We start from the raw sequence: 27063 nt of genomic DNA, 5'->3' as shown, positions 1-27063 counted from the left end.
TATGTCGTACATGTCAAGCCCTTAATCATCTTTGTCACCCTTTGGTGGACTCATACCAGTCTGTCCTTGTCTCTTCTGTACTTGAGAGCCCAAAAGTGGACTCAGCACTTCAGATGTGGCCTCATCAGTGCTGAGTACAGATATATCCACCAGGACAACAGTATTAAAGACATTCTTTCAGTTCTTCAAATTTGCAGTATAATCACAGGACAGAGATTGCAAGTTAACAGGCCAATATTTTATTGCTCTCCAGAAATTTTCATGCCATGCATACTATTGATCATTTTTTCCAGCTACCTGATACATTCATGAATTTGTGAAGTCTGTTCAAGTTTAAGAATCTCGTACTTTTTCTCAGTAGAGATGTATTTGATAATATAGTCCTAGGATTATCACCTCAATATTTTATATTCTCTCTTTTGACATCCAAGTCCTCATATAGTTTAAAGTATATTTTTACACCAATAAAAGCTCCACAGAATCTGGACTATTCCTATATGGCACAAATGATATTCCTAAAAGTCTTTCATTCATGTTAGGGTGTACTTCATAAACGGTGGCACTACATAATGACACTTACAAATGAACACCATATGACCATACATTAATCAACAGAGAGCACGTTGAATAAATGAAGCAATCTTCATTGTTAACAAATGGTAAGTTCTAGCAATTGTTATCTTATAGGTTGCAAAGGATAAGGACAGTATAACAAAAATGTTCAAACAGCAGTTGTTACTTCATAAGAAAATACCACGGGATGAAAATCTGCAAGAATCTTTTTTTAAAATTTGAATTTACATTTAGTCTAGTCATCAAATTTAATCTTTTTCCCTTGGAATGCTGTAATTTGAGACATTTGTTCCCGGCGTCTCTTGCTTGCTTCCCATGATGGATGAAGAGGCTGCTCCAAACATGCTTTCTTATTGTCACATTTCATACCTGCAGCTTTTGCAAATGGTTGCCTCTTGATCTGTGACTCCTTTTTAAGAAGAGCTGTTCAAAAAGTACAAAATAAAACATTAACTACATCATGAACCTTCATAAAAATATGCTAAAACTACTTTGGGATTGCAGATATTTTCAAGAATGTCTTAATGAGCCATGGGGAACACATTCATCTGAAAGTTCACGGCAAGATTTCCTCATCTTTCAGTCCAGTAAATTGTCACTCGGTAGACTGCAGATAGTTAAGATTTATTATTACTGACTCCATTCAAAATTTGCATAGACAAATATGCAATACAGTCTTAACTTTCACAATAAACCAATGGGATATTACACAATGTAACTCAATATGACTCAAATAATATCCTTGATCCAATGAATTACAAAATGGTACCATATACTACGAATGGAATAAAAAACTGAAGGAGGTACTGAAGGAATTACTCACAAGATAAACTACTTGTTAAATATCATAATCTGACACTTTTACCTGTGCACAGGTAACACTAACTGCTTAGCATCAAGACAGACAGAAAAGCACTCTCCTGTGTAAACTTTAAGTATTTCTAATATTCAAAAATAGGAAATAGAAAACAATAGCCACAGATGAAAATGAAAGCTGAACAATTTGACCATTTTAACAACAAATGTTAAAATATGTGCCAAAAATTGAAATGAAACAAAAAACAGCCTATCATGACTAGACTGCAGAGGCAACAAAGTCTCAAGATGTCTTTACTCTTATAACTTCACCAGGTTAAGTGATACATACCTGCTCTTCCATTTTTGAAAGGCTGGTCTTTAGTATTTCTAAAAATGAAAAGAGAATTTAGGATTTTTCAAGAAACTTGTACTATGACAAACACCTGTGAATAAAGAATCGTCATCACCAAAACACTTGCGCAATGACTTTTCAAGCATAGCATGCAAACCCCTTATGTATTTTTTCCTCTTTGTTAATAAAGAACTAAAACCAGAAGTATTCAATAATGATTTAATTTGGATGCAGGTCTAGTTAGGAATCCTATGTATATGTCAGTGCTAATGTGAATATGAAAAATATGTAAGCGTCAAGAAAGCACAAGACTGCAGAGTAGTTTATGTGACAATGTTCTAAGCTGTAACTGGTTGAAACTCTTCTTGTTTCGTAAGAGCTACTAAAAATCACAACAATTTCCATTATTGGGAAGGAGGGAGGGAATGGAGAACATAACAAGGGGAAAAGGTTTACCTTCTTCTGTTTTGAGATTTCTGATCAGAGGTAGACAAAGAACTGCAGAACATTGATTCTAGCTTGCTTCCTTTTGCATGTGGCTTTCCTTCTTCCATGATCAAATCTTGCACTGCCCTAGGTGCTGTGTTCTTTTCTTTCTTCACTATGTTTTTCTGAAGTTTATCCTTTTCTTTTGCTGAAGAGAGATCAGTAACTGCTGCTATCTTTTTCTTTCTTTTTACTTTGCCAATGAAGAAATCATCATTGCTGTCACTGTCAGAATCTGATGACTGGTTATAAAACCTCTCTTCGGTACTATCATCAAAGTACTCCTCTTCATTAGGACGCTCCTGGTCACTATCATCATTAATTATTTCTTTTATTGCATTTAATTTGTTCATGCTCATATTTTCTTTCCTTTTTTGACAGCCAAGTTTCTTTCCTGTTTTATTCTCAGTGACTGCTTGCATTTCTACTGCCTGAAATGAAGATTCATCTGGAGCATATGCTCTCCCCATTCCAACTGTTTTCTGCTCAGATTTACTCTCACAATGTTCTTCAGCCACCCTGCCAGTTTCTATTTTCGTACTCATTTTCATTTTGTATTCACATCCTTTCTGTTTATGAGCTACCTTAAGAGCTTGGTCATCCAAGTTGCTGTTGAAATGTTGTGCTGATTTAGGCTGTTCTTCTGACTTAGCCTTTTTCAAAGTAGTGGCTTTGGCTGGGTTCTTTCTTGCATCCTTAAAAGCTTTTACAGCAGCTATACAAGGGGCAGAAGAAAAATTTTTTGTTGCAGCTACACGGTTATTTTAATATAATGAAACATTTTTGCAAGTGAAATATGTTGTATTGATTAAACATATTCTGAATGTCCTTATCAATCATTTATTGAACACATGGGGCAAGAAATACGTTAGAGTACAGAATCAACAAAAGTGAGGAAAAGAAATTATGAACAACCGAATATACTGTTCAACTTGGGTTTAACTGTGAACTTCTCTTTCAGCAAATACTCTGCAGCTGACAATCATGTTCATTTAGGGCATTACTTGTGTGTGTAAAAAAACTGCAAACAAACAATAAATTGCTCAGATGTAATTAAATGGTTATTTGACATGCTGTATTATTAACAAAGTAGCTTTGTGATATTATTACTAGGACTTGATCCTTTTTAACATCAATTTTAATTGGAAAATTTGAGTTCAAAGAGAATAGGAGATAACCTAAAGAACCAGGAATGATTCCTTAAGGTTTCTGGGGACAGTTTCCACGGAATTTTAAGGGAATCATCTGCAAAACCTTTTAGCTGCCTTTGAAAACCCAGTTGTAATGCTCCTTTTACCTTTGTATCTGCATGTTATTGTGCTCATTACCAGTTCAGTTCTATTTAATTTAGAGATACTCCATTACATTCATTAAATTTTCAGAGTTCCCACTATGATCCTTGTTTGTCCTACACCCTATATCTTAAATGTCATATAGCATACTATCACATATAAGCCCATTTCAACCAATATAAATGACTACAAGCTTGTGACACTTGGTTCACTGCAGCTAGTCAAGGTAATCACAGGAGCTTTTTGGGTTTTTTTACTTTTCTTTTTATAGTGGTTGTTGATGTCAGGAATATACAGGAAAAAGGTAACAGACCAGTAAGCTACCGAAGTCATAAACAAGTTAATACAATATTTCATACCTTTAAGTTCAACAATTCTGGGTTTCAAGATGGGGTGTGTTGCGAGTCTTGCAGTGGCTCGCTCAGTTGCAGTACAATTTGGCTATACAAAATAAATTCAAAGGCATGAAGTCAATAAAACAGTGAATACTTATACAGGTCTGTATCAGTTATGCTACAATGCATACTAATGTGATTCTGGACTATAAACTGAACAAGAAGAAAAGCTGATAACACTGTAATATTTGTACATTTCTTATTTTTCCTGTACTACTGTCATTCTAAATAAGGAAAAATCTGACTGCCCAAACATTGACAGAAATGTAAAAGACAACTGCTATTTATCAGGTACTGAATAGGGATAACATGATTTTTATTTTAAAAGCATACCAGACACATCTTTCACTGCTAACACGCTGACTTTACATTCACTATTTCTTACACGTGCAAAGCAAATTCATGAACCCACCAAATAAAGAACATCATATTGATAGAAGGCATTCTGTATGGAGGAATACAGCTGCTTTCAAGAAGTGCAGTATGGACGCCATAAAAATAGGCAAAATGACATAGCAGGTATTGAAGGAATACACACCAAACTCGGTTGAGAGGCAAGGCCTAACCTGATCTGAAAGACAAACAACTTGAATTTGATGCAGTAGAATACTGGAACTCTGTAGACTGATACAAAGAACAAATATGATCTTCATGCTTTAATTTGAAAAAAAAGGAGAAAAGTAGGAATTGCTTCCATTTCTGACTTCCTCTTTTATATATTAGAAGGCACAGGCACAACACATTGTAAAAGCTATCTCATTTTCAGGTTCTTGTCATCACTCTGCTGAAGAACAAACAGAGAGGTATCTAAGACTTTTCCAAACACAGCTTTGTCTTCTTTTTTTCTGAAGGGAGGGAAAGGAGGTGTAACAGGCTTGTAAAACACAAATTTAGCAAGAAGATTTCTCAAAGCTTGCAGTAGAATTCTTTGGGAAAGAGGAGAAAAGACACACCTTCCTTCCTTTCTCCTAGTAGTACTATAACGACCAGGCAATGTATGCTTGCAGTCCAAAAAGCCAACCATATCCTGGTCTGCATCAAAAGAAGCGTGACCAGCAGATCAAGGGAGTGGATTCTCCCTCTCTACTCCGTTCTCGTGCAGTTCTGCCTTCAGCTCTGGGGTCCTCAGCACAGGAAGGACATGGACCTGTTTATGAGCAAGACCAGAGGAGGGTCACGAAGATGATGAGAGGGCTGGAGGACCTCTCCTAAGAAGACAGGCTGAGAAGGTTTGGGTGGTTCAGCCTGGAGAACAGGAGGCTCCAGGGAGACCTTACAGCAGCCTTCCAGTACCTAAAACGATGCGTACAAGAAAGTTGGCGAAGGGCTTTTTACGATGGCATGTACCTATAGGACAAGGGGCAATGGCTTTAAACTGGAAGATACAAGATTTAGATTAGATATTAGGAAGAAATTCTTCCCTGCGAGGGTGGTGAGACACTGGACCACATTGCACGGAGAAGCTGTTGATGCCCCATCCCTGGAAGTGTTCAAGGCCAGGTTGGATGGGGCTTTGAGCAACCTGATCTAGTGGAAGGTGTCCCTGCCCATGGCATGGGGGTTGGAACTAGATGATCTTTAAGGTCCCTTCCAACCAAACCATTCTTTGATTCTGCGACATAATGGATATGTGTTTAAATTGTTGCTACCTGTGATCTGAGTTACATGCTACAGCAAGTGCTAGAGCAGAAGCCACCCAAACCAACAGATGATGAGCCTCATAAAGAACAGGCAAGCGTGCCGTGACCCAGCCTGAGCTTGTTTCGGTGCCCAACAACTCAACACAACAAGCTGTGTCTCCTGTCCCAAGCGACCACAGCAAAACATGGAGTCCAAGTCACAGACATATAAATGGTAGGGAATAAGGGGTGGAGACTGTACTGGCTCTGCCCTGGGATGGAGTTAACTTTCTCCATAGCAGCCAACATGGTGCTGTGCTTCGGATTTGAGACTAAAACATTTTACAGTTGGTAACACACCAATGTTTTAGTTATTGCTTAGCAACACTTGCACAGTATCAAGGCCTTCTCTGTTTCTCACTCTGCCCTCCCAACAAGCAGGCAGGAGATGGGCAAGAGGTTGGGAAGGAAACACACCTGGGACAGCTGATCAAATTGACAAAAAGGATGTTCCATTCCTTATCAAGTCGTGCTCAGCAACAAAAGCTCAACGAAAGCAAAAAGAAGGGGGGGATGTTTGTAATTATGGCATTTTTCTTCCCAAGTAACCATCAAGTGAAATGAAGCCCTGTTTTCTGGGATGTGGCTAAATAACTGCCAGACAATGGGAAATAGTGAATAAATTCCTTATTCTCTTTTGCATGCACACACAGGATTGCTTCACTTACTGAACTGTCTGTATCTCAAGCCATGAGTTTTTCTCACTCTTGCCCTTCCAATGCTATCCCCATCCTGTGGGGGTAGGGGGAGCAAGCAGCTGCTAGGTGCTTAGTTGCTGGCTGGGGTCAAATCACGACACAAACGCTACCTAATATGTCAGCAATACATCTTTAAAGTATCTGATCTGCTCGACATAAGAGTGCTCAGTGGGGAATCTTACTTGTTTGTACATAGATTTTCCTTCAGCAGAATTACACCACTTAGTATAAACAGTTATGTATTCATTGCATAAAGGCAGATGGACACTTCATGTCAGCTACTAGCGGAGAAGAGTCACTTTCAGTGCTTTGGCCTGAAGGAAACAGAGCAGAAGACGACACTACAGCTACAGCGGAGCCCATAATTCTAAATGCAGAAACATTTAATAAGTTTGCAAAATGTAAATCTTGCTCCTCAAGCAATGAAAAGCAAATCCCATTTGTATTTCTTTTGCTGTAGTTCTAGAGCTTAGAAAATATACTCTGGGTATGCCTGATCATATTTCATGTCTGAACTACAGAGCACCTGGGAATTCCAGTACTCTCCTTTCTGCTCAAGTCTCTGCTATTACATTTTTTCTTCAGGTCAAGAAAAACTGGAAAAATGTTTTCTCTGTAGACTGTCTACAGAACTATGAACACCAGCCAGAGGAGACAGGTCAAAAGATGGGTCCATTTCCAAGGGCCACAGACTGGCTTACTTTCAGGGCAGCCTAGCACTGAGAACTTGAAATCTGAATTTTGATCCCCATGTGACAGTGCTGCATGCTGCCACCAGATTCCTGGGACAGCAAGCTCACATTTCTGAGGATCAAATGCTATTTTTTTTGGAGATTTTTCTATAGCTGGAAAATCTATTTCTGAACTTAATTAATACACTTTTTCCCTCAGCTACTTCCTGTGGGTTTTGAAAGAATATACCACGAAGTTCAGAAAGCAGCAGCTTCTGTGCAACATCTGGTGTCCTTTAATTCAAATATTTATAGAAAGGGCTTATGCATATACATGCCAATCCATACAGAATAATCACATTTTTTCCTTATAGCAAAATACTTCACAGACACTACTTACACTAATAGACAGTAGCCAACAAACATACAATATGACATTTGCATTCTTTAAAATTTCTCATTTTTCTGTTTTATTTTGGCACATCCAATGCCTAATTTATTTTTCCTCAAGTATTTTCCAGTATATAAAACCTTGGCAGAAAAGAAAACTTAACAGAAAAATGTCACCTGTATTTACAACAAGAACACCCTTTCCCCCTCCTCCTGCCCCCAGTATGTTTAATTATGCAGATACTGGAATTGTACACATTTATTCTCATGTGTTCCTGTTAATTCTTGTATTATTTTGCACTATTCATTTTTCATGCAAGAATGTCCTCGTGCTTTCCATAGGAACACTCTCTCTCATTCAGTGTGCAACTGAGGTGCTGCAAAGTGAACAAAGCAACTCAGTGTACAGTCACACTTTTCAGTGTGAAGTTGTAAGCTATACAGAACCACTTGAAAGTCAAAGTGTCCTCAAATGTTTTATCTTTATGAGTGAGGCACTATTTCTGTATATAGTACTAAAGACATCTATCTATCATCACTGACACATTTCATTAAACTCCATGTGGACACTTAATTAACTGCACTGATCTCTGTATTTTCAAATATCTTAAAATGGAAAGAAACCCAAACTGCATAAACAACCATCCTTCATCCTGAGTGGTAGATGCGCACACAGACACACAAACCTCAAAACGTAACTTGTCAGTTACAGCATAATAAAGTAGCAGCTGTATAACCTACACATGTGCAGACACATATGCATGCCCCATGTAAGGGAGACAAACTTTGTACAATATGGCAACGACTGGGAAAAGAATGGACATTACAACTTGCTAAGATAAAAGCTGATTCACAATGCAAGCTTTGAGATGTGCTGGAACAGGGGTCAGAAGTATGGAATGGCTCTGACAGCTGGCAACACCAGTAAAAAACAAAAAACCCAACACACACAACCCAACACACACCACACCACATACAACACAACACAACACACACAACACAAAAAAAGCAGCATGATGAAACTGTTTGCCCAATTTGTGTGGGTAGCACCTGCTTCATACAATGCAGGTGATAAAGCAAGAAGAGAAACTGAGTGTCTCAGGGCGTTGGGGCAGATGGGATTGCAGGAGTTGAATGGGATACCTTGTTAGCATGCTTGAGACAGTAAAGCTTCAGGAAGAATTAAAGGGCAGTAACCTGGGATTAACTTGAGAACATGAACACTTCTGACCATCGCTTCACTCTGATTGCTCTTTCCTGTTCAAGCCTACTTTTGTTTGTACCCCTGTCTGCTATAATTATAATCAATAATAGGAAAGAGGTTATAATTCTATTCTTCAATTGACTTTTGTACAAAAGGGGATTAACTTGTTATAGGTCTCAACAGAAACAAGACTGCTACTAGAAGAGTATACTACTACAAAGACTACTACTAAAATTTCAGTTGGGTGAAAGGACAGTGCTACCAAACTTGTAATGCTTGGTGACCCTGCATCTGTCACTTTAGATCATCTCTCAGTTATTTAAAATAATGACATTCAAATGGGGACAGTCAGAAACCCCACTGACAAGTATGCAGTACACGGCAAAAGCCATGACACAAAAAGTAACCTCGAAGCATGTTATACTCAAGTCTCTAAAGTAATTGGAACTGCAGTTTAGTGTCGAGTGTAACAGCAGCCTGATTTTAAGTAAAAAAATGGCAGAGATAATACTAACCATTTAAAAAAAAAAATAATCCCTAGTTCTGGGCCAAAACAAGACGTCATTGCAATACCCTTTGCAGCAGCTTAGGGGAAGAGCTGTGTCTCTACTAAAAAAAGCCTCAGAAAACCTGTTAATCCACACGTTCTTCCCAGAGCTCTAACTAGTTACAGCTGTCCTTCATAATAGCAGATGTGGTTAATGTGCAGTCACAGGGTGGCTGAAGGTGCCAAATCATGGCTGCCACCCAAGTCCATCCCATGACCTCACACTGCTTTGGAATAAGACCCTTGCAAAAAGTTGCTTTCTGACTGTGAAATGCCACTAGTTCTCCCTCTTTCTTTATGCTGTAAGACATACAGTATGTGATTTGTGGCCATCACACATGGTGAAGATTTTGGTATGAGAGGCAATTGGTTAATGGTATCACTCGTAGCAGCATTGTCGTCTCTCAGCTCCTTGATAACAGGAGAATGAATCAACTAGGGGATGCAGTAAACAGGTTTCTGTTAGACACGACAAGAGTTTAAAAAGGAGTGGTTCTCCCAAATACAGAAATAACAGAGAGCAATCCCGTAGTATTCAAAGGAGAGAAACATCAGCACTAAATGCTTCAGACTTTGCACTGGAAATGGATAGCCAAAACCTGTCAGATTTATAATCAACTTTTACTCAAGATTTCCCAGTTTTGTATGTAATATCAAAATGATGGTACAGGTGTTAGGAAAAATTAGCTATAAAAGCTTAACAGCAAGACAGCCGAGTTCTTACAGCAATTAATTCCGTATGGTTCTCAGGAAATCAAGCAAGTTTCAACAAATTTTTTTTTTATTGGACTATATACAATTTTTAAAATAGACTGATGAAAAATTTCCAATTGGAGCTAAAATGTATGTCCTAACAGATCTAAAACCTTTGCAAAAAAACTCAGCAGAATAAAGTCTTGTAATAGAACAATAGAGGAAAAATCAAACAATTTCTTACAAAACACCAAAATACACAAGTAAATCTGAGGTCCTTTTTGGGGCCGCCCCCCCCCCCCCCCCCATTTACATTGTTTTCTGTTATTGAGGTAATTCAGCCATGAAAATATTTGGGTATTTACTCCATTTATCTTGTAAGATGTGGTGGGTTGACTCTGGCTGGATGCCAGGTGCCCACCAAAGCCTCCCCATCTCTCACTCTTCAGCTGGACAGAGGAGAGAAAATATAAAGAAAGGCTCGTGGATTGAGGTAAGGATGGGGAGATCACTCACCAGTTACCGTCATGGGCAAAACAGACTCGACTTGGGGAAAAATTAATTTAATTTATTGTCAATCAAATCAGAGTAGGGTAATGAGAAGTGAAAACTAAATCTTAACACACCTTCCCCCCACCGCTCCCTTCTTCCTGGGCTCAACTGCACTCCTGATTTTCTCTACCTCCTCCTCTCCAGTGGCACAGTGGGATGGGGAATGGGGATTGCGGTCAGTTCATCATATGTTGTCTCTGCCACTCCTTCCTCCTCAGGGGGAAGACTCCCACTCCGTTCCTGCCCCAGCATAGGGCCCCTCCCATGGGAGACAGTCCTCCATGAAACTTCTCCAACATGAGTCCTTCTCATGGGCTGCAGTTCTTCACTAACTGCTCCAGTGTGGGCCTCCATGGGCTGCCAGGGGACAGCCGGCCTCACCACGGGCTGGCGGGGAATCTCTGCTCTGGGCCTGGAGCACCTCCTCCCCCTCCTTCTTCACTGATCTGGGGGTCTGCAGGGCTGTTTCTCTCACATATTTGCACTCCTCTCTCTGGCTGCAATTACACATCTTTGGGTTTTTCTTCCCCTTCTTAACTCTGTAATCCCAGAGGTGTTACCACTGCCGCTGATGGGCTTGGACTCAGCCAGCAGCGGGTCCGTCTTGGACGTGGCTAGCATTGGCTCTATTGGACACAGGGAAGCTTCTAGCAGCTTCTCACAGAAGCCAACGCCGTAGCCTATCCTCTATAAAAACCTTGCCATGCAAACCCAATACACAAGCATTATAGAAGACCCAGGGCAACATGGGGTACTCTAGACAATCTTTCCACTCATCTGCAGAACCGCGCCCAATAGAAGGCAGAGGGGTCTGGAGAATCTAGGTGACCTTGCATTGATGGCAGTAGCACTGACTGTCAACTCATCACTGACTTCCACAGACTCTTGAATTCCGCAACAGGGACAAGGATGAGATCTTTCTAAATACTATCAAGATGCTTACACTGCCCTAACTTCATTTGTATGTCTGGACCAAAGCTATTCTTTTCCCCATAATTTGTTCACTTAGATTTACCTTCACTCCTACATCCAGTTTGGCTTGTCTTTTATCAAAAAGGAGTATGAAGTATAAACTTGTGTCTATCATTGTCTCCTTTTAAAACAAGAATTTCAAAACAGGCCATAAATTCAAACAAAAATAGATTTTTTGCTGTATTTGCTGCATGCATGATAAAAATACCTACTATCCAAGCATTTGAAAAAGTTTAAAGGCCCTTTAAGAAGCATAGCACTTTATAAATGTTAGAAGCCCATATTTAACTGGAGTATAAAAAAGTTAATGGAGTTTCTCTGGATTAACCTGTCATAACCAATTTAGCCAACCTTACAAGTGTGTGGTAAATGCTTATTTTTCAGATTGAGAAACAGTCAAAGAGAAATCGAGTGTTTCATCCCAAACTACCACAGTGATCTACAGCAGAGCTTGGCATAAACCCCAGACCTCCCCAAATATAAATTATGTACTTAATCTTCTACTAATTTGTTCCTTCATCTCTTTATGCATAAAATAATTCCTATGATTATTTCAATAAAGAAAAGTCAGAGCAAAGAAGTCTGGCATAAAGTAGGCACGGATTCTTAATTATCTCCTCATGGAGAACAGGGTCAACTCTAGGTGTAAGCTGAAAGAGCAAGACTGTGGGAAAACTCGAATGCTGCTAACTCTTCTTCACCTCTTCCAGGGCTAGTAAGAATATGTGTCTGTAATCTTCTCAGTTTGGCATCCCACACAAACAATGCACACATTTTTAAAGAAAAAAATTTTACCTTCTTAATGTTATGAAAGAGGACATAAAGTGATCACCATGCCAATTTCCCCATCACAGCTGCGGTGGTCTAACTCATTGTGACTACCAATACTGAAACCTCTGCTGGCCTCTGAGAAAACCTAGAAGAATGTTGAACCTTACTTTACACTCTGGACAAATGTGTCTATGATGTGGATGAATTCTAGTGGAAAGTAGTTGTGAAGAGAGTAGTCTCCATATTAAGATTCTAAAAAAATAATCAAGAAATATCTGTAATGTAAAAATATTACATAATTTGAATTGTACATCCAGTACAATTAACCACTATAAAACATGTACAGTTCTGACTTACAGTAATGTAAAATCAAAACCATAAAGCCTAACAGTATAAAGGCTACATGATTTTGCTTTTTATATATAGCTTTGTATAAAAGATGTCAAATACTCCGACATTTGAACAGCTGAGGCACTGTATCACTATAAAATATATGCATCTTGCCAAACTGAATAAAGAAATTTGGCACACAGCACAGTAAAATAGATGCAAGTAAAACAAAAAAACCCCACAGAAAACCCAAGCAAACATCCCTCCCCACCCCCCAACCCAAATCAGGCAAAAGACAATCATATTGAAAAAGTAAACTGGAAAGCAAAGTATGATGAAATAGAAACCCTGAAACAGAAAATGTACTTCAGGGGGAATACAAACAAAATGCATCTTGGATAACAGGTAGTAGCTGTGAACAATACAAAGAGAAAGGTTTTTGCCACAAAATTCACATAGACTTATTCAGAGAACATAATGAAATTCAGAGGAAAGGTCTTATGTAAATTAGTTTGACAACCACTGTATATCAGATCTGAATCCACAACTGACTTTTGCAGAAAAGTGAAGTTGACAGATCATTTGCTTGTAACGGGCCATCTAGAATAAGGGTCTGAAGACTCAAAATAGGGAGTTGCTCATTAATTCTTAACAGGCAGTTAGCTGGCCAGTCTCAAAATGAAGTTTGAAACAACAATTATTTGGGAAAACAAAATTAGAAGAATTGATTACTTACACCTACTTGTTATAGAAAAGAGAGCAGAAACAGAAAGTAGACCAATAACACTCAGGTAGTCCTGGAAGCCAAGCAGGAAACAGAATTCTCCGAGTTCTCTATGACCTGAAAGCATCTGAGCTCCCAAAATCCAGCTGTGCATCATGGGCCTGTCCAGAGACTGACTGGAAGCACATGGTACCAAATAAATTTGTGAGATTGAGCTCCATATTATTAAAACTATTTAATTGGCCAAGAAGTTCACAGTATTCTGCCTTGGATGAACCCCAGAAGTTTCAGAATTGAGATATTCACTAGCCTCTTTATGAAGTCAATTTGGTGACAAAAGTCTGTACAGAACTTTCAGGGATGTAATCTTGAGACATCCTTACAATATTTCACTATAAAACAGATGCTCAAACCTCAAATTATCACTTGTCAGATATAGCCTGATACAGCACCATATGTATAAGCACATGTGAAAGACAGTTTATAACAAAGAAAGTAGACAATGTTCTGATCTTCAAATTTAAAACAGATGCAAAGCTTTAAAACTAACTAACATTTGAAAAACCAGCTCCAATTTTATCAGGCGTATTTCAGATCATTTATAATGTGAAGGCAAAAGATTTATCCCTGTCAACAAACTGTGTCTTGCTCAAACCTTCACATTTACAGGCATTACCACCAGGGAACACACCAATATATAACTAAAGTATTGTCAGGTCAATGTCTTCAGATAAAACTCTTGGGAGAGATGTATTTCTGTTCAGAGCACTGCTGAAGGAACTAAATACAAGAGCCAGGGATTTGGAGGCACAGATGACTTAAAGACTTCATGAATGCTGCACACACTAACCAGGGGTAGGCCATGTTGTAATACAGTATTCAAAACAAAGAGAGAATTTCTTGGCATACCACATTGCAATTTTCATGCACAATTGAAAACAGATTTCTTTTAATCTATACGTTTTTCAGCCACTTTCTGAAAAAGACAACGGAAATACAAATTCAGTTCACTGAAAAACTATTAAAACGTAGAGATAAACACCCAGTTCTTTGGCACCAAAATGTAGATTTTCCATCATTAAGCCTATTGGGGGAGTATATGCATTCAAAACTTACTCTAACAATAAACATATGTCACATATATATGGAAGCCCTGATATTACTTGAGCATATCATCAGATGATGGATGTACAATAAATGGAAAACCTGGATATTCACATTTTACAGCACGTATTTTACCATATGGCACACAGAACAGTCACCTTTCTGCTTAGAGGCTCTCAGGCATCTTCTAGGCCATTACATTATTTATTACTTAACCCTGGCATGCAGAATTCTTCTAATGTGTAATCACTCAACCATTTCAATCATCATGTAGTTATTTGTCTTCCAAACCCAAGAAAAACCTAGATCTTCAACCTTTAAATTTAATGCTGTTACACTTTCACTAAGTGACTAGTTACCTCACGTTTCCCATACTTTCTCTTACCTAGTAATCTTGCCTCAAAGGGGCAATATGCTGTAAATTTACGCTCTCATTTTACCAAGCCGTAACTTTTAAATGTAGCCAGTCTTAGCAGCTACATTCATTAACATCCCAATAGATGAGATTTTTTCTTTAAACAGAATTCCAGTAATTCCAGAATATCTAATTTATCTCCTTCTACAGTTCAGTTTTAAAAAGTTCAAGCAATAGTGCCTCCAGCACTTTTCATCTAATTTTCCAGTGTTAACAGACTGATGGTCTTCATATTGAGCTGAAAGAGTCCTCCTAATTCCATAACTTCTTTTCTTAGTTTTTATTTTTATAAATATTAATTTCTTAATTCTGAGTTGCAACACTTTAAGAACTGATCTGGATAGGAAAGAGGGGAAGAAATCAGAATGGTTTTGTACTTTATTTTTATACAATATATAATGAAAAACTGATAAGAGTTTCATTTATAAAAATAAAAAGAGCAAAAGACAGCAGCAGTTGTTTCTTATCTTTAGAAATATCAGGAATGAGAGATTTCATTTTTTTTCTGATTTTGTAATGCAATTCTGAGTCATACTACAAAGCATATATGCAGAAAGAGTTTTTCCACTTAGTAATGTGTGAGTAGCCGTCAGTGTTTAATATAAGTAATTACAATTGTTTATATAACATTAAAGACATCGTAACACTTTGAAGTTCTCTAAGCAACCAAAATAATGAAAGACTCGAACTCATGTATGTTCTACCTTACATTCTCTCTCCTTGCACTTGTCTTCTGTGCCAACTCTATGGTGCACCAACAAGAGGTAAGGAACTATTGCCATCTTTCCCTCAGTGGTACACTGATCTTGGTTTCTCACACAAAAAAACCCCAAACCTGCTGGAAGTTAATGCTTTTAAAACCACCTCCAGTAACCTTGTTAGAAATTGCTCAATAGGTACCAACACTTAAGAGGATTAGCAGATAGACAGATGGCAAGACAGGGAAAACATTTTGCTTTCTTATTTGGTTGAGCATATCCTTCTCCCTGCCCCTTCATGTGGATCAACTTTATAAACTGATTACTTTTCCTATGGATACATAAAGGATGCAATCCAAAGATTCAATCTTCAGTACTCGAATGAATTAAGGGTAAGCGAGATTTCTCACTATTAATATCTGTCGTAAATTTGTAGCTTCTCTAATCTCATTTAACATTTTCTGTTCACCGTCATCATTCTGACTTGAGGCTATAGCATATTGCTAGTACCAAACTTTTATGACAGATGGAATTTCCATTCAAAAGGCTTATTAGTACTTCTCTCTATGTACATACACCCTAGTAACCACTCTCATGTGGTTACCACTCTCATGTACATACATCCTACCCATTATCCCCGTAAAGACAGTACCTTTCATTAATTATCTTGAAGACGTGGTGGAAGAAGGATATATATTATATCTGTGATGATGTTTTATGTCAGGTATTCTAGTTTCCCTCCATTAATTTTTTCAATTCAAGGACTGGTATGGAAGCATTCATAATTTACACCCTTTCTCTGTAGCTCAGTATTGGAGGTGCCAATCAACTGGCGCTGTAGGCAGTCTGATTTAACTTCGTTATTTATTAGAACAAGCTGTTCTCTCCTTGGCCTTTAAGAGACATCCTGAAAACTAGCCACATGCCCCATGTTGCTCATGTCATTGTGAATTGAGTGTTCCTCCATGCATATCGCCTTCCTCCTGCTTTTAGTTTAAGTATTCTTTTATGATCTTTAAAATTTTCAGTGCCAGCAGCTTGGCACAATTTTGATTATGATGCAGCTGATCTTTCCTGTCCAGCTTCCTCTTGCACCAAAGGTTCCCAGAACACTTAAATCTCTTCTTTTTATACCATACTGTCATTCATGCATTGAGATTCTGGATCTCTGTCTGCCTCTTGGGCACTATATGCAAGTCTGAACGCTATTCTGAAAACGGATACCAAGGAGATTCTGGACATCAGTAACTTGGCCTTCCTTTATTTAAAAAAAAAAAAAAAAAAGCCAAACCAACCCCCATACCTTGAGAACCTCTTGTTACGCTACATATTTTTGTCTGCATTTTCTTCGACGAAAGCATAAACTCAAGATGAGTTCTGACATTTTCTTCTATTGTTCCCACGACAGCTCATATCCAATAAGGTATTTATATATATCACTTATTAAAAAAAAAAAAAAAAAGCCAAACCAACCCCCATACCTTGAGAACCTCTTGTTACGCTACATATTTTTGTCTGCATTTTCTTCGACGAAAGCATAAACTCAAGATGACATTTTCTTCTATTGTTCCCATGACAGCTCATATCCAATAAGGTATTTATATATATCACTTAAATACTCATTTAAAATAGGAGTGAAAGTTAAGAGTTGCTTGTCTTTCATGAATGCTGTGATATAAATCTTTCTGGGATTGAAAAAAATACAGCCACGTGCATGTGAAACACCATGCATCACAACATCACTACCACAAGCATATCTGAGCTAAAAACACTGCTCTTCCTCACCTGCCTTTTTGTCTATTTATGCTCTTGCAAGCATGTTTATTGTGTCTGAATAACCTAGATGATACAAGCCAAATACTGTTTATGAAAATGTGCATTGACTCCCTCTGAGCTTTACTGACAACAATATGCCTGCCCACGTTCTGCTCTGACACATCAAATAAATGAAACAAAAATTTTCAAATCAAAAGCAATCACATCACTTTTGAAATTCAGCCTTGTCTAAAGACAGGAATACACTTTAATAATCTTGAACAGTCCATTCAGCCAGGCAACAAAATTAAGTAACACAGCTTCATAGGAATGAAAATCAGTGGTAGAAAGATTCCTCGACTAGTACCTTAAAATTTGACAGGAGACAGCCTTTTTGTGTCAGAGAGAAACATAGTACTTCTGTGAAAAACTGCCAAACTAGCAGTTTCTTCAGCACTGAACTTTAAAAAGATTCTTTCCAGAGTTGACAAAATCCAAGCTGTAATTAAACTGAGATCACTGCAATTGCTATTCTGCTGATGAAGATGATGCTAACTTTGGTCTAGTCTATCTCCTTGCTCTCAAACAGGTGACCCTACTGAGGCACATGTGTGGCAGCCTAGTCTGAACGCAAAGGGACTAATGGAGACCAGACCTACAAATTGGCCCAGAGAAAGTAAGGAGGGGGAGGGTGGTGCAGGGAAGGAATGGCTAACCAAAGGTGGGAGGGCAATGGACAGAACATAGCATAGACAGGAGCCAGAACTCTCCCACTGGAAACCTGGGAAGGGATTGATACTGGCTAGGCTAGCAGACAGATGGACAATTGGATGGTAAAGTAGGTGGGAGAAGAGTGGAGAAAGATTTGTCAAAAATTGACAGACTTAGTTTTATACAGACATAAAACTCCAGTTGCAGCCATAGCAATGGATTCTAGGCTCTAAAATATAGAGAGGTATATATAAAAGACACGCTAAACAGCTCACAGTTCGAGTGATCAAATTTGGAAGATGAGGAATCTTCAGGAAAAGAAAACAAAAAACAACCAGTCACACAGAGAAAGTATTTACGCCTGAATGTGATATTCATCACTGAATGCAAAATTCTTCACTTCATCAGTAGTCTTAGAAAGACCACAGACATTCCTGTTTAACATTAACATCTGGTGTTTGACATGGAAAATTCTCAGGAAACAGTGGCTTCATACATTCAAGTGTAACTTCCATTCAAACGGAGTGAAAATACTCAGGACAAAAAGAATTCAACTCTGCAACACTGACTCCCAGCATCAAGCCAATTATTTTAGCCTGTGTTACAGGAAATTGTGCTATTAAATCAATGCAACACATTTCCAAAAGTGTAAGATGCTGACAGATGCAACTGTTACATAGAGAAAAGTGTATCTGGTATCTGATATGCAAATGAATACCTTTATTTCCATACTGAAATAAGAAAGGAACATAACATTTTAACATCTAGGAAAATAAATGGAGTATTAATTATTTTACTGTTTCCAGCGTAAACACATTGTTGGAGAACCGAAACACCTTTGTAGGTACAAGGCAATACACTCATTTTGAAGCAAAAATAAAGTTGGTAACAATGTTTCCAATAACTGATACTGAGAAAAAAGAGGCAGGAGGAGAGAAATGGGAGGGAGTTTGTTAACAGAGTCCAGGTAGCTGATCATTAAGCTATTAAATTATCACATATTCTTCTTGTAATTATGCTCTGATGGTCTAGACACAATTTCTAATTTAAAAAGAGTGTAACAACCAGAATTTAGATAAAAAAAGAGAATGAAGTTTTTAATGAGTTGCTCAAAAACACCAGCCATTCGCCCCCACATTGCCAAATTCAAACCACAAAAGAGCGAAGTCCACAGAATTAATGATTAGCATATTATACAAAGCTGATGGACTATCACATCAGTATTACACAAAAGGCTGATTCATACAGTAGTCCTCTCCCTATGGTTTATGGATTGCAAACAAAATATTTCCATAATCAAAGTATGTTAAAAATCCACATAACTAATTATTTAGTTATGCTGCTATTAAAGGCACTAACAACAGAAAGAGAAGTTTTACATCAATTGATAACGTATATCCTAATCAGTATGTTTTTGTAGTGAGTAGAAGTCTTCAAGAGAGCTGGAGGAGGGGAAGGGGGAGGAGAAGGGAGGAGGTTGTGGAAAAATCCCCCAAAGCCCAAACGAAAGACAGCAACTATTCTGTGCTCAATCCAAAGCCTTTGAAGTTAACAGAAAGTCTTCAATTAAACTGCAAGAGACTTTGCATCAGGCCCCTTTTATGATTTAGTGCATTTCCTCAGATTAAATCCAGAGAATATAGAGGTTTTGGTTTTATATATTTTCCATTAGAAACCACCTTTTTAAAACAAATTAAAGTGTGCATTTAGGATTGTCAGCTAAAACAGAAACCTTTCTATTTTTCAAAGTTAGAAAATACAGATACGACTGTTCCTCCTCAGATGCAGATATGTTTAATCAAAAGTTCTACTCAATTCAGAAATTGCACCTTCCTTTCTTTCCCTGTCACACAGTTAAAAAGTACTAGCAGTACCAAGTTTAAAATTTCCTTAATAAGTGTATTCATTAGAATAAAGGGTATGCATTTATTGGTTGTGTAACCAGTCTTGTATGTGTTAGTGTCTTGTAACCAAAGATTATCATCTAGCAATATACTATGGGGAACCTGATACTCCAAAGAATTACTTACTGACTGTTAATTAATGCCTCGAAGTTAGCAGCCTTTCATAACTTGGGTTTCACAGATTGTTGGCGTGAAACATGTTTTCAGTGTAAATCTACAAAGAACATAAAACAACACAAGCACTGTGACTACTCTATCCTTGCTTTTTTTTTTGTTACTGATGAGAGAGACGTTGTGGACTGATAGACTAATTTCAGGCCATCATCTGCGTAGTTTAAAAAGGTGGTGATATGAATCTTGAGAAATGCTATTTTGATAATGGGATTTAAACAGTCTTTTGAAAGAAATAAAGGTAAAACATAATCAGTCCTGTAACTTCATCCTTTTTATTCCTGTCTGTTGCGGGCAGAAATACCTTTCTACCTCTTTCTCATGTCCTTCTTGCCCAAGGACTTCCTCAGTCCCACAACAGAGATCCAGTGAATTCATGGAGGAGTTTGGAAGGTGAAACAGCGTCTTCTCACATGTGAAGCAGTAGAACTCTCATTGATAAATCACAGAAAACCTTTTCTAATTACTGTTAGTATTTTAGCTGGTTCCCCAATCCCAAATTTATTTAAGCCACTTAGGTAAAGAGTCATAGATACTAAATTCACTCACCCCTGAAATTACTCCTAGAACTTTAACGGTAGTGTAACAGCCTTTGGGCATCCACTAAAAATATCTGGACTTGAAGCTAGACAGCACTAATGTCATGTCTCCAAACTCATGTCAAGTACAGCTGTCCTTATCAGGCAGCTTTTAATGACCAAAATCTTACTGTGAAGCAGGCTGCTCAGTCAAATCCTGGCACATCTCTCTATGGCTGTAGCTGCCTGAGATCCTGTTTCTAAAGCCTTCCAATTCCTTTTAAATTCCAAACAAGACAAAGTTGGTTTGTGAACATGAAGCAATCCAAAATAAGCTCACCAGGCCTTACATTAGCAAAAAAAAGCTTTTAAGAGCTAGTAATGGCTTACATTTCTGGTCTAGAAGAAATTTCTCAACACACTTAGAAATCGTGGCAAGCTTTTCAGTAATCTTAAGACTCAGAGGGATGTGGCATGGCCCCAACAAGCTTTGAAGATCACAGTATACTCAGAATTTGCTGTGCAGAGTCCTCTTTGCAGACAAGCATCTGCACAATTCAAACACGAAAGGACTGGAGTAACAGGTAAAAATATAGGACTTAGTAGGAAAAGGTGGTGCTTTTCTTGAGGACCACAGATTACAGCTCAGTGCAAAAAAAGGAAAACTATGCTACTAAGGTTATGTGAAGATTGTATCTGGAAGCAAAAAACAGAGGATGTATTTATCATCTGGGAATATTGGTATTTCTGCAAGTCAGAAGTATGTGCTCAATTCAAGCTCTGACAATAATGTACACTGGTACTCTGTTCTTCACTCAAAGTAAAATACAACAGTTCTTCGCAGTTTCAGTTTCAGTTACCCCGCCCTCCAAAAAATCTGAAAGTCACTGAATTTTGAAGCACATAGCCTTCATTATTTGGAAAAAGTAAGAGGCATTTTGACTTAAGGCAAGATGGCACTCCAGATCATTGCTTGTAGTAGACAGTTCCATTATGCTACAGCAGAATTATGTCATTCTCAGTGTTTAAAACACAGTTGTTTTTTTTTTCCCCTCGTGTCCTAGTCCTATATACCAAAGACTTATTGGAAGAAAAACTAAATGAGACGCTACAATAAGTTAGTCAGTATCTGTTAGCACTATTGCAAAGGCAAGGTGGACCAATGTCCCATTTTCTGTAGAAATGGCAAAGATGATACATACAATTTCTCTAATACCAGAAAAATATTTAAAAAAAAAAATATCTATCCTGCCTATCTTAACCTGTCTAAGTTACCTTAAACATAACAGTTCAGGTACATATGCTGTAAGGAACACTTCAAAATGCAAATCACAGCTGGGAATACCAGTTTGAAAAAAAAAAACCATCAGGCAACAAATCTGCCACCTGTTTTTTGATTTTATTAGGGGCTGGTAAATATCTTTGGTGCAGACAGTACACAACTGTGTACAAAATGTGTACTAAAACTTAATCAAAAATCTAGAAATACAGATTCCATTTTTCAATAGCTGTACCTAAGCATTAACAGTATAAAGTCTAGTTAAAGTTGCATGGCAATATTCATTACAATTTTTATGATGGAATTTATGACCTGTTGATAGCACTGGTGCCAGCTGCAGCAATATTAAAATGGACTAAAAATACTTCAGCAAAGGTGCACAAAGAACAACTGTTCACTTACTGTTTCTTGTCTTACAGTAACATGGCAAGCCCTATAACATTTTTATAAATTAGAAAAGGAAGAAATCTTGTGTCATGTGGCTGGTGACTTGCCAACTCACCCTGCAACCATCCTAATTCTGATTTGCTTATTAGCAACCATCAGTACAGCAATATTGACAGCTATATCATAAAAACTCAAGTACCACTTGCTAAACACTTAGCACAATCTCATTCTACTTGACTGAAATCTATGCAAACTCTTTTTAAATAGAAAAGTACAATCATCTTATTCTGAAAAATATTGGGGAAACACAGTAATGGAACATAAAATCTCAGTGGGCAGAAGGAATTAAACAAATATCTTGACTACATGTCCACTATGAAAAACTAATATTCAGCATTCCACAGTGAATTAAAAGCAGATTGCCTTTTATCAATGACAACAAACCTATTCTGAAAATGAAAACAGCCACAGGATGTTTTCCTTCAAATATTTTGAAACTCAAGTTAATGAAACAGTGTGGTCTGCATTTCATGTGACCTACAGAATATTGCTGGGGATAGAAAAATCAATTTATTTATTTTTTATTGTATGTAACTGACAGTAACTAACTGTGGGAAAAGAAGAAATAATATATTGGAAAATTAAATTCTGTTAAAGTACAAAAGGGATGCCTTCTTTAGCTGCGGATATGCCTTGGCCAACCAATAGCAACCAATGAAGTTAGGATAGCTTAGCCACCATTTGTCAACAGTATTGTGATAATTAATTGTACATGTTCTTCTACTGCAGTGAGGTTAAAACCCCCGATGGGTTTAAAAAAGCACCAGCATCCATCCATAAGCTTGATGTGAAACATGAGACCCATTCACTACAACATGCGAGATCAACAGACTTTCATACCACTGAGAAATAGAACCAGCAGCAGAAAGTAACAGAAATAACAGTTCAAGAAACCAGAACAATTCCATGAAGACAGCTGTCTTAGCTGTTTTCAAGGATTACAGCTAAATGAAAGCCTATTTTAAGGAAATATGGAAAGCATACAGTCAGCCGTGACTATGAATACATCAAAAATAATGGGACGAAATAAATTTGTAAGGTTAATAATATTCCTTCTGTATTCTTGGCAATAAAATTGTCATCCTAGAAAATAAAATTCCAACTGTAAACCTGTAAGGTCCTTTAAAACAATAGCAATTTTTCTTGAGGGGGGGTGCTCCTATACTTTATGCAACCACCATAAGCCTGATGCGTTTGAATTCTTGGCAGAAGAATTTCCTACAGGAAGTAACAGAATGTCTTACTCTTTGAATTTAGCATCCCTCTTCAAGCATGAAATCCCTCTCCATGTGTCCTCATACATCAAGAATCTTCAATTCTGCACCACTTCTAACATCACAGTAAACAGTTTCTGACTAGCTCACCTTCAGACTGGAAAAAACTTGGCCAAATAAATTTAAAAGAACGCTGCTTTTTAGTTCCATGTCAGTGTATCTGTGATCTTTTCTTTACTCTCTTCTATCATTTAGAGAAGGAAAAGCAGTAACATGCTTCCATCCAAATACTGCTCGAGAAATACCAAATTCCTATGATATTCCCCTTTTAACTTGATTTTGCTCACATGAAGCATGGAAATCCTGCTGCACACTATGCTGATAGCTGAACTACATCACACACGACTGTGCTTTGCAACAGTATGGTTGTATTACAAACTAATGATGCCATTATAGGTGAAAATGACACCATTCTACATGAAAACTTAGCTTGTGGAGTATAAAGATTTCAGATTTCAGACTCCCTCAGTGGACCACCCATAGGAATTTACGATAATGTGGAGGAAAAGAAACTATTTCATGCATTGGTATTTTTTTATTCCGAATTGTTATCTGGCATCACTTCTGCAGCACATCCCTTAAACTGGTACTTATTTCTGCTCTTCTTCACTTCTCGTTTAGAGTGTATTGTCTGCTCTCAACCTCAACTGCTTATTTCAACAAGCATCTTCCCACTTGTATGTCTTTATTTTACCTCTTCCAAACATCACCAGTTAGACAGTTAATATTTAATAATGTACCATGAGTGGGCTTCAGGAGAAACACTGCACTGAAATTAATGAGCCACAGTGGTCTTAAAATTCCACCTTTATTTCAGGCTAACATTTGTCACATTTTGTTCACATGGTAATTTCTCTCTGCATCTGAAAGTATTTAGAGCCTTTTCCAACTGTTCTTGAAAGCTTAGATTATTTACACTAACTGAACCATGTATACATACCAGAGTAAATAAAAAAAAAATGTATTTATAAAAAACCTAAAAACCACTACTATGCTTCCTGGTATTCTATTCCAGCTACTAGGGACCAGCCCACCAGCCTAGATGACAAGCCACTTGTACTTAACAGCTATACAATTTTTTGTAGATGTGTCCTAGTGAACAAATTTCCTTGGAAAAGGAAGTAAGGTCTACAATGAAGATGCAATACAGGATACAGAACACACTGTGCAAATGCATGTACTCCCACTCACACCTGCACCTTTTCCAAAGGAGTACTCTCACACTCATAGAAGCAGGGGAAAGAAAACAGAAAACAACAAGCCTTACCTTCCTGCAGACACTTTCAAAATTAACTTCCACCCTAAGAGCGAGTCTGGTAACTTCATCTGGCTTTATTTCCTGTGGACAAAAGATATATTTATTCTTCTTATGATCAGACTCTACAAAATCTTTCTAAGGTTCACCTTCCTTATAAACATTCTAACTTCCTGGCACCTCTTACTGATCTCTTAAAGGAAGAAAATCAGTTTGTTATATAGAGACATTTTTTGTGTGTATGTAAATACTACATTTACTGACTTCCAAAACATTACTTACACTTGATCTGGCTTTATCTGCTACTACTGTGGGCAACAGAGATCTTCAACAGCAAAGTACGCAGAAGGGTGATTTTATTTACAGAAATGTTTTAATTGCCTATATTCTTGTGCTACAAATAAACTGTAGAAGCTTTTAAACGCCCCACTTATCTCAGACTCTGAAGTTACATCAGAACTTACCAACATACATGAATATATAAGTTTAAGACAATGAAAATGAAGTTGAGAAGAAAAGAAAAAATATTCTCTTTTCTGAAGAGACTCACTACACATGCAGTTTTCATTCCTGGACTTAAGCATTTCCATTGGCAGCTGAAATAGAGGAATGAAAATCCTAGACAACTGGATTTTGTTAAAAGTTGAATATTTTATGAAACATGACCCCATGACAGATTTCTCCTTATTTCAGAATATACACTTTATATACATCGTCTTACAAAATGCTCTACTAACCTTATCAACTGAATGCACTGAATATTGGCTTTTTCCTCCTACGGCACTGCATCAAATAAATCACGTTACATACCAGTGATTTGCCAAATGGCCATTTTAAAAGCAGTTTAACTACTGTTATGCAGAGCCCAAATAACTTTTACACATTCACTGAAAAGTGAAAAACTTTGTACAAAGAAATCTAATTATTCTGATAGCTTCCATCTAGATCTGGCCTATATCACAATGCTGGTGCCTTCAACACCTGAAGAGAATTATCTTGTTTGCTGAATTTCTAAAACTCCAGGAAAGTACATGACTTAAATATGAAATACAGTAATTTTGCAACACTTGTGTTCAATAAAGAAGAAGAAAACCTAAACTGGAGTGCCCATGAGAAGTATTATAGTTTGAGGAAATGAGACATGTCCAAGGCTTGGGTTGCACCTGTAGTTAACATTATGCTCAGGTCTGGACAAGAAATATGCTAACTGAAAACCCTTAAAAGCAACTACTGTTAACTATTGGCTCAGAATAATTAATGTATTAGCAAAGATTTAAACACAAATCAAATTATAGGAGACACAATAATTTACAAATGTCCAGGAAAAAACCCAATTTTTAGACTTTGATATTCCACACTAAATTATACTTGTTCCTTTCTCTCTTTTTCCCTATTGAATCATCCTTGGTAAGTATTCTAACACTTTCACTTAACACCCTGCTCCATTGTTAGGTTTCCATATTCTGTCCTGTTTCCGTCCTAAATCTGCAGCAGTCTCCACACTTCCGTAGATATAATTTCAAGAAGAACCAAGTACCGTACTTTCTTATAAAGGGTCATACCTTGCATTTCAAAATCTTACATTGTCCTTCCTTCTATATATTAGATAGCTTACAGAGAGTTTGCATCTCACCTAGATCTTTAAGGTGTTACATAAATTACATATCTCTTAAAAACATAAGCAAGTATATAATAATGGGAATAAAGTAACAGAACAAAACAAAACAATCTCTTTTTGTGATTGTCAGAAGAGCTTCCTGACAATGAGGTCCAGAAGTCTGCAAATTCCTCTCCCAAAGGTACTGGTGGAAGCCCAATCAGTTGGAGGACAGAATCCAGACTGGAAAAACACTGGTGGATGTAGGAAACAATCTTCTACTGGCAGATGGACAGCTGGATGACCTAATAGAATCTAGAGATGGAAAAGACCTATGAATCAGTTTTCCGTGACTTTCCAAAGTGTTTCACAGATGGTGAAAGTAGGACATGGTGGTTAAGTGACGTGCTTACTGTCACACAGTTGGTTGGGGGCTATGAATGAAGCTCTGGAACTCAAAACTATTCATTAAGTCAAGCTGCAGCTTTATTTAAAAAAAAGAAAAAAAGAAAGGCTAATTTAGATGATCTTCATCTCAAATAAAACTACCTATTTCCTGTCTCTTTAGGATTTAAACACAGCAATCAGGCTCAAAGGGGAGGCAGGTAAACTTCAGCAATCCCTACACTAGAATGTCAAGGGTTTAATTTTTATATGACAATATTGCAGAATTCACTTAACATTGCAGAATCATGCATAATAATGGAGAAAAAATTACAGTTTGGAATGTGAAGTCATGCATAGAGCTTCACTGAAATACTTAGCTTACAGAATAAGGCCAAGAACCTCCTGTTAAGGCTTAAACCCC

At 37.5% G+C, this 27063-nt stretch overlaps 1 protein-coding gene across 1 annotated transcript; it reads right to left on the bottom strand.

Annotated features, from left to right (window-relative positions):
- Window positions 1-808: 808 nt before the first annotated feature.
- On the bottom strand, window positions 809-24742 carry SRFBP1 (serum response factor binding protein 1; the record flags this gene model as incomplete). Its single annotated transcript, XM_009705967.1, has 5 exons — window positions 809-996; window positions 1721-1758; window positions 2180-2924; window positions 3861-3942; window positions 24671-24742. Coding segments are annotated over 5 exons (1125 nt in total), but the record flags the coding sequence as incomplete, so codon positions are not given.
- Window positions 24743-27063: the final 2321 nt, after the last annotated feature.

This window comes from Cariama cristata, unplaced genomic scaffold (genome assembly GCF_000690535.1).
Source record: "Cariama cristata isolate BGI_N322 unplaced genomic scaffold, ASM69053v1 scaffold4318, whole genome shotgun sequence".
NCBI classification, from domain to species: domain Eukaryota; kingdom Metazoa; phylum Chordata; class Aves; order Cariamiformes; family Cariamidae; genus Cariama; species Cariama cristata.
This window is presented reverse-complemented; position numbering and strand designations above follow the sequence as displayed.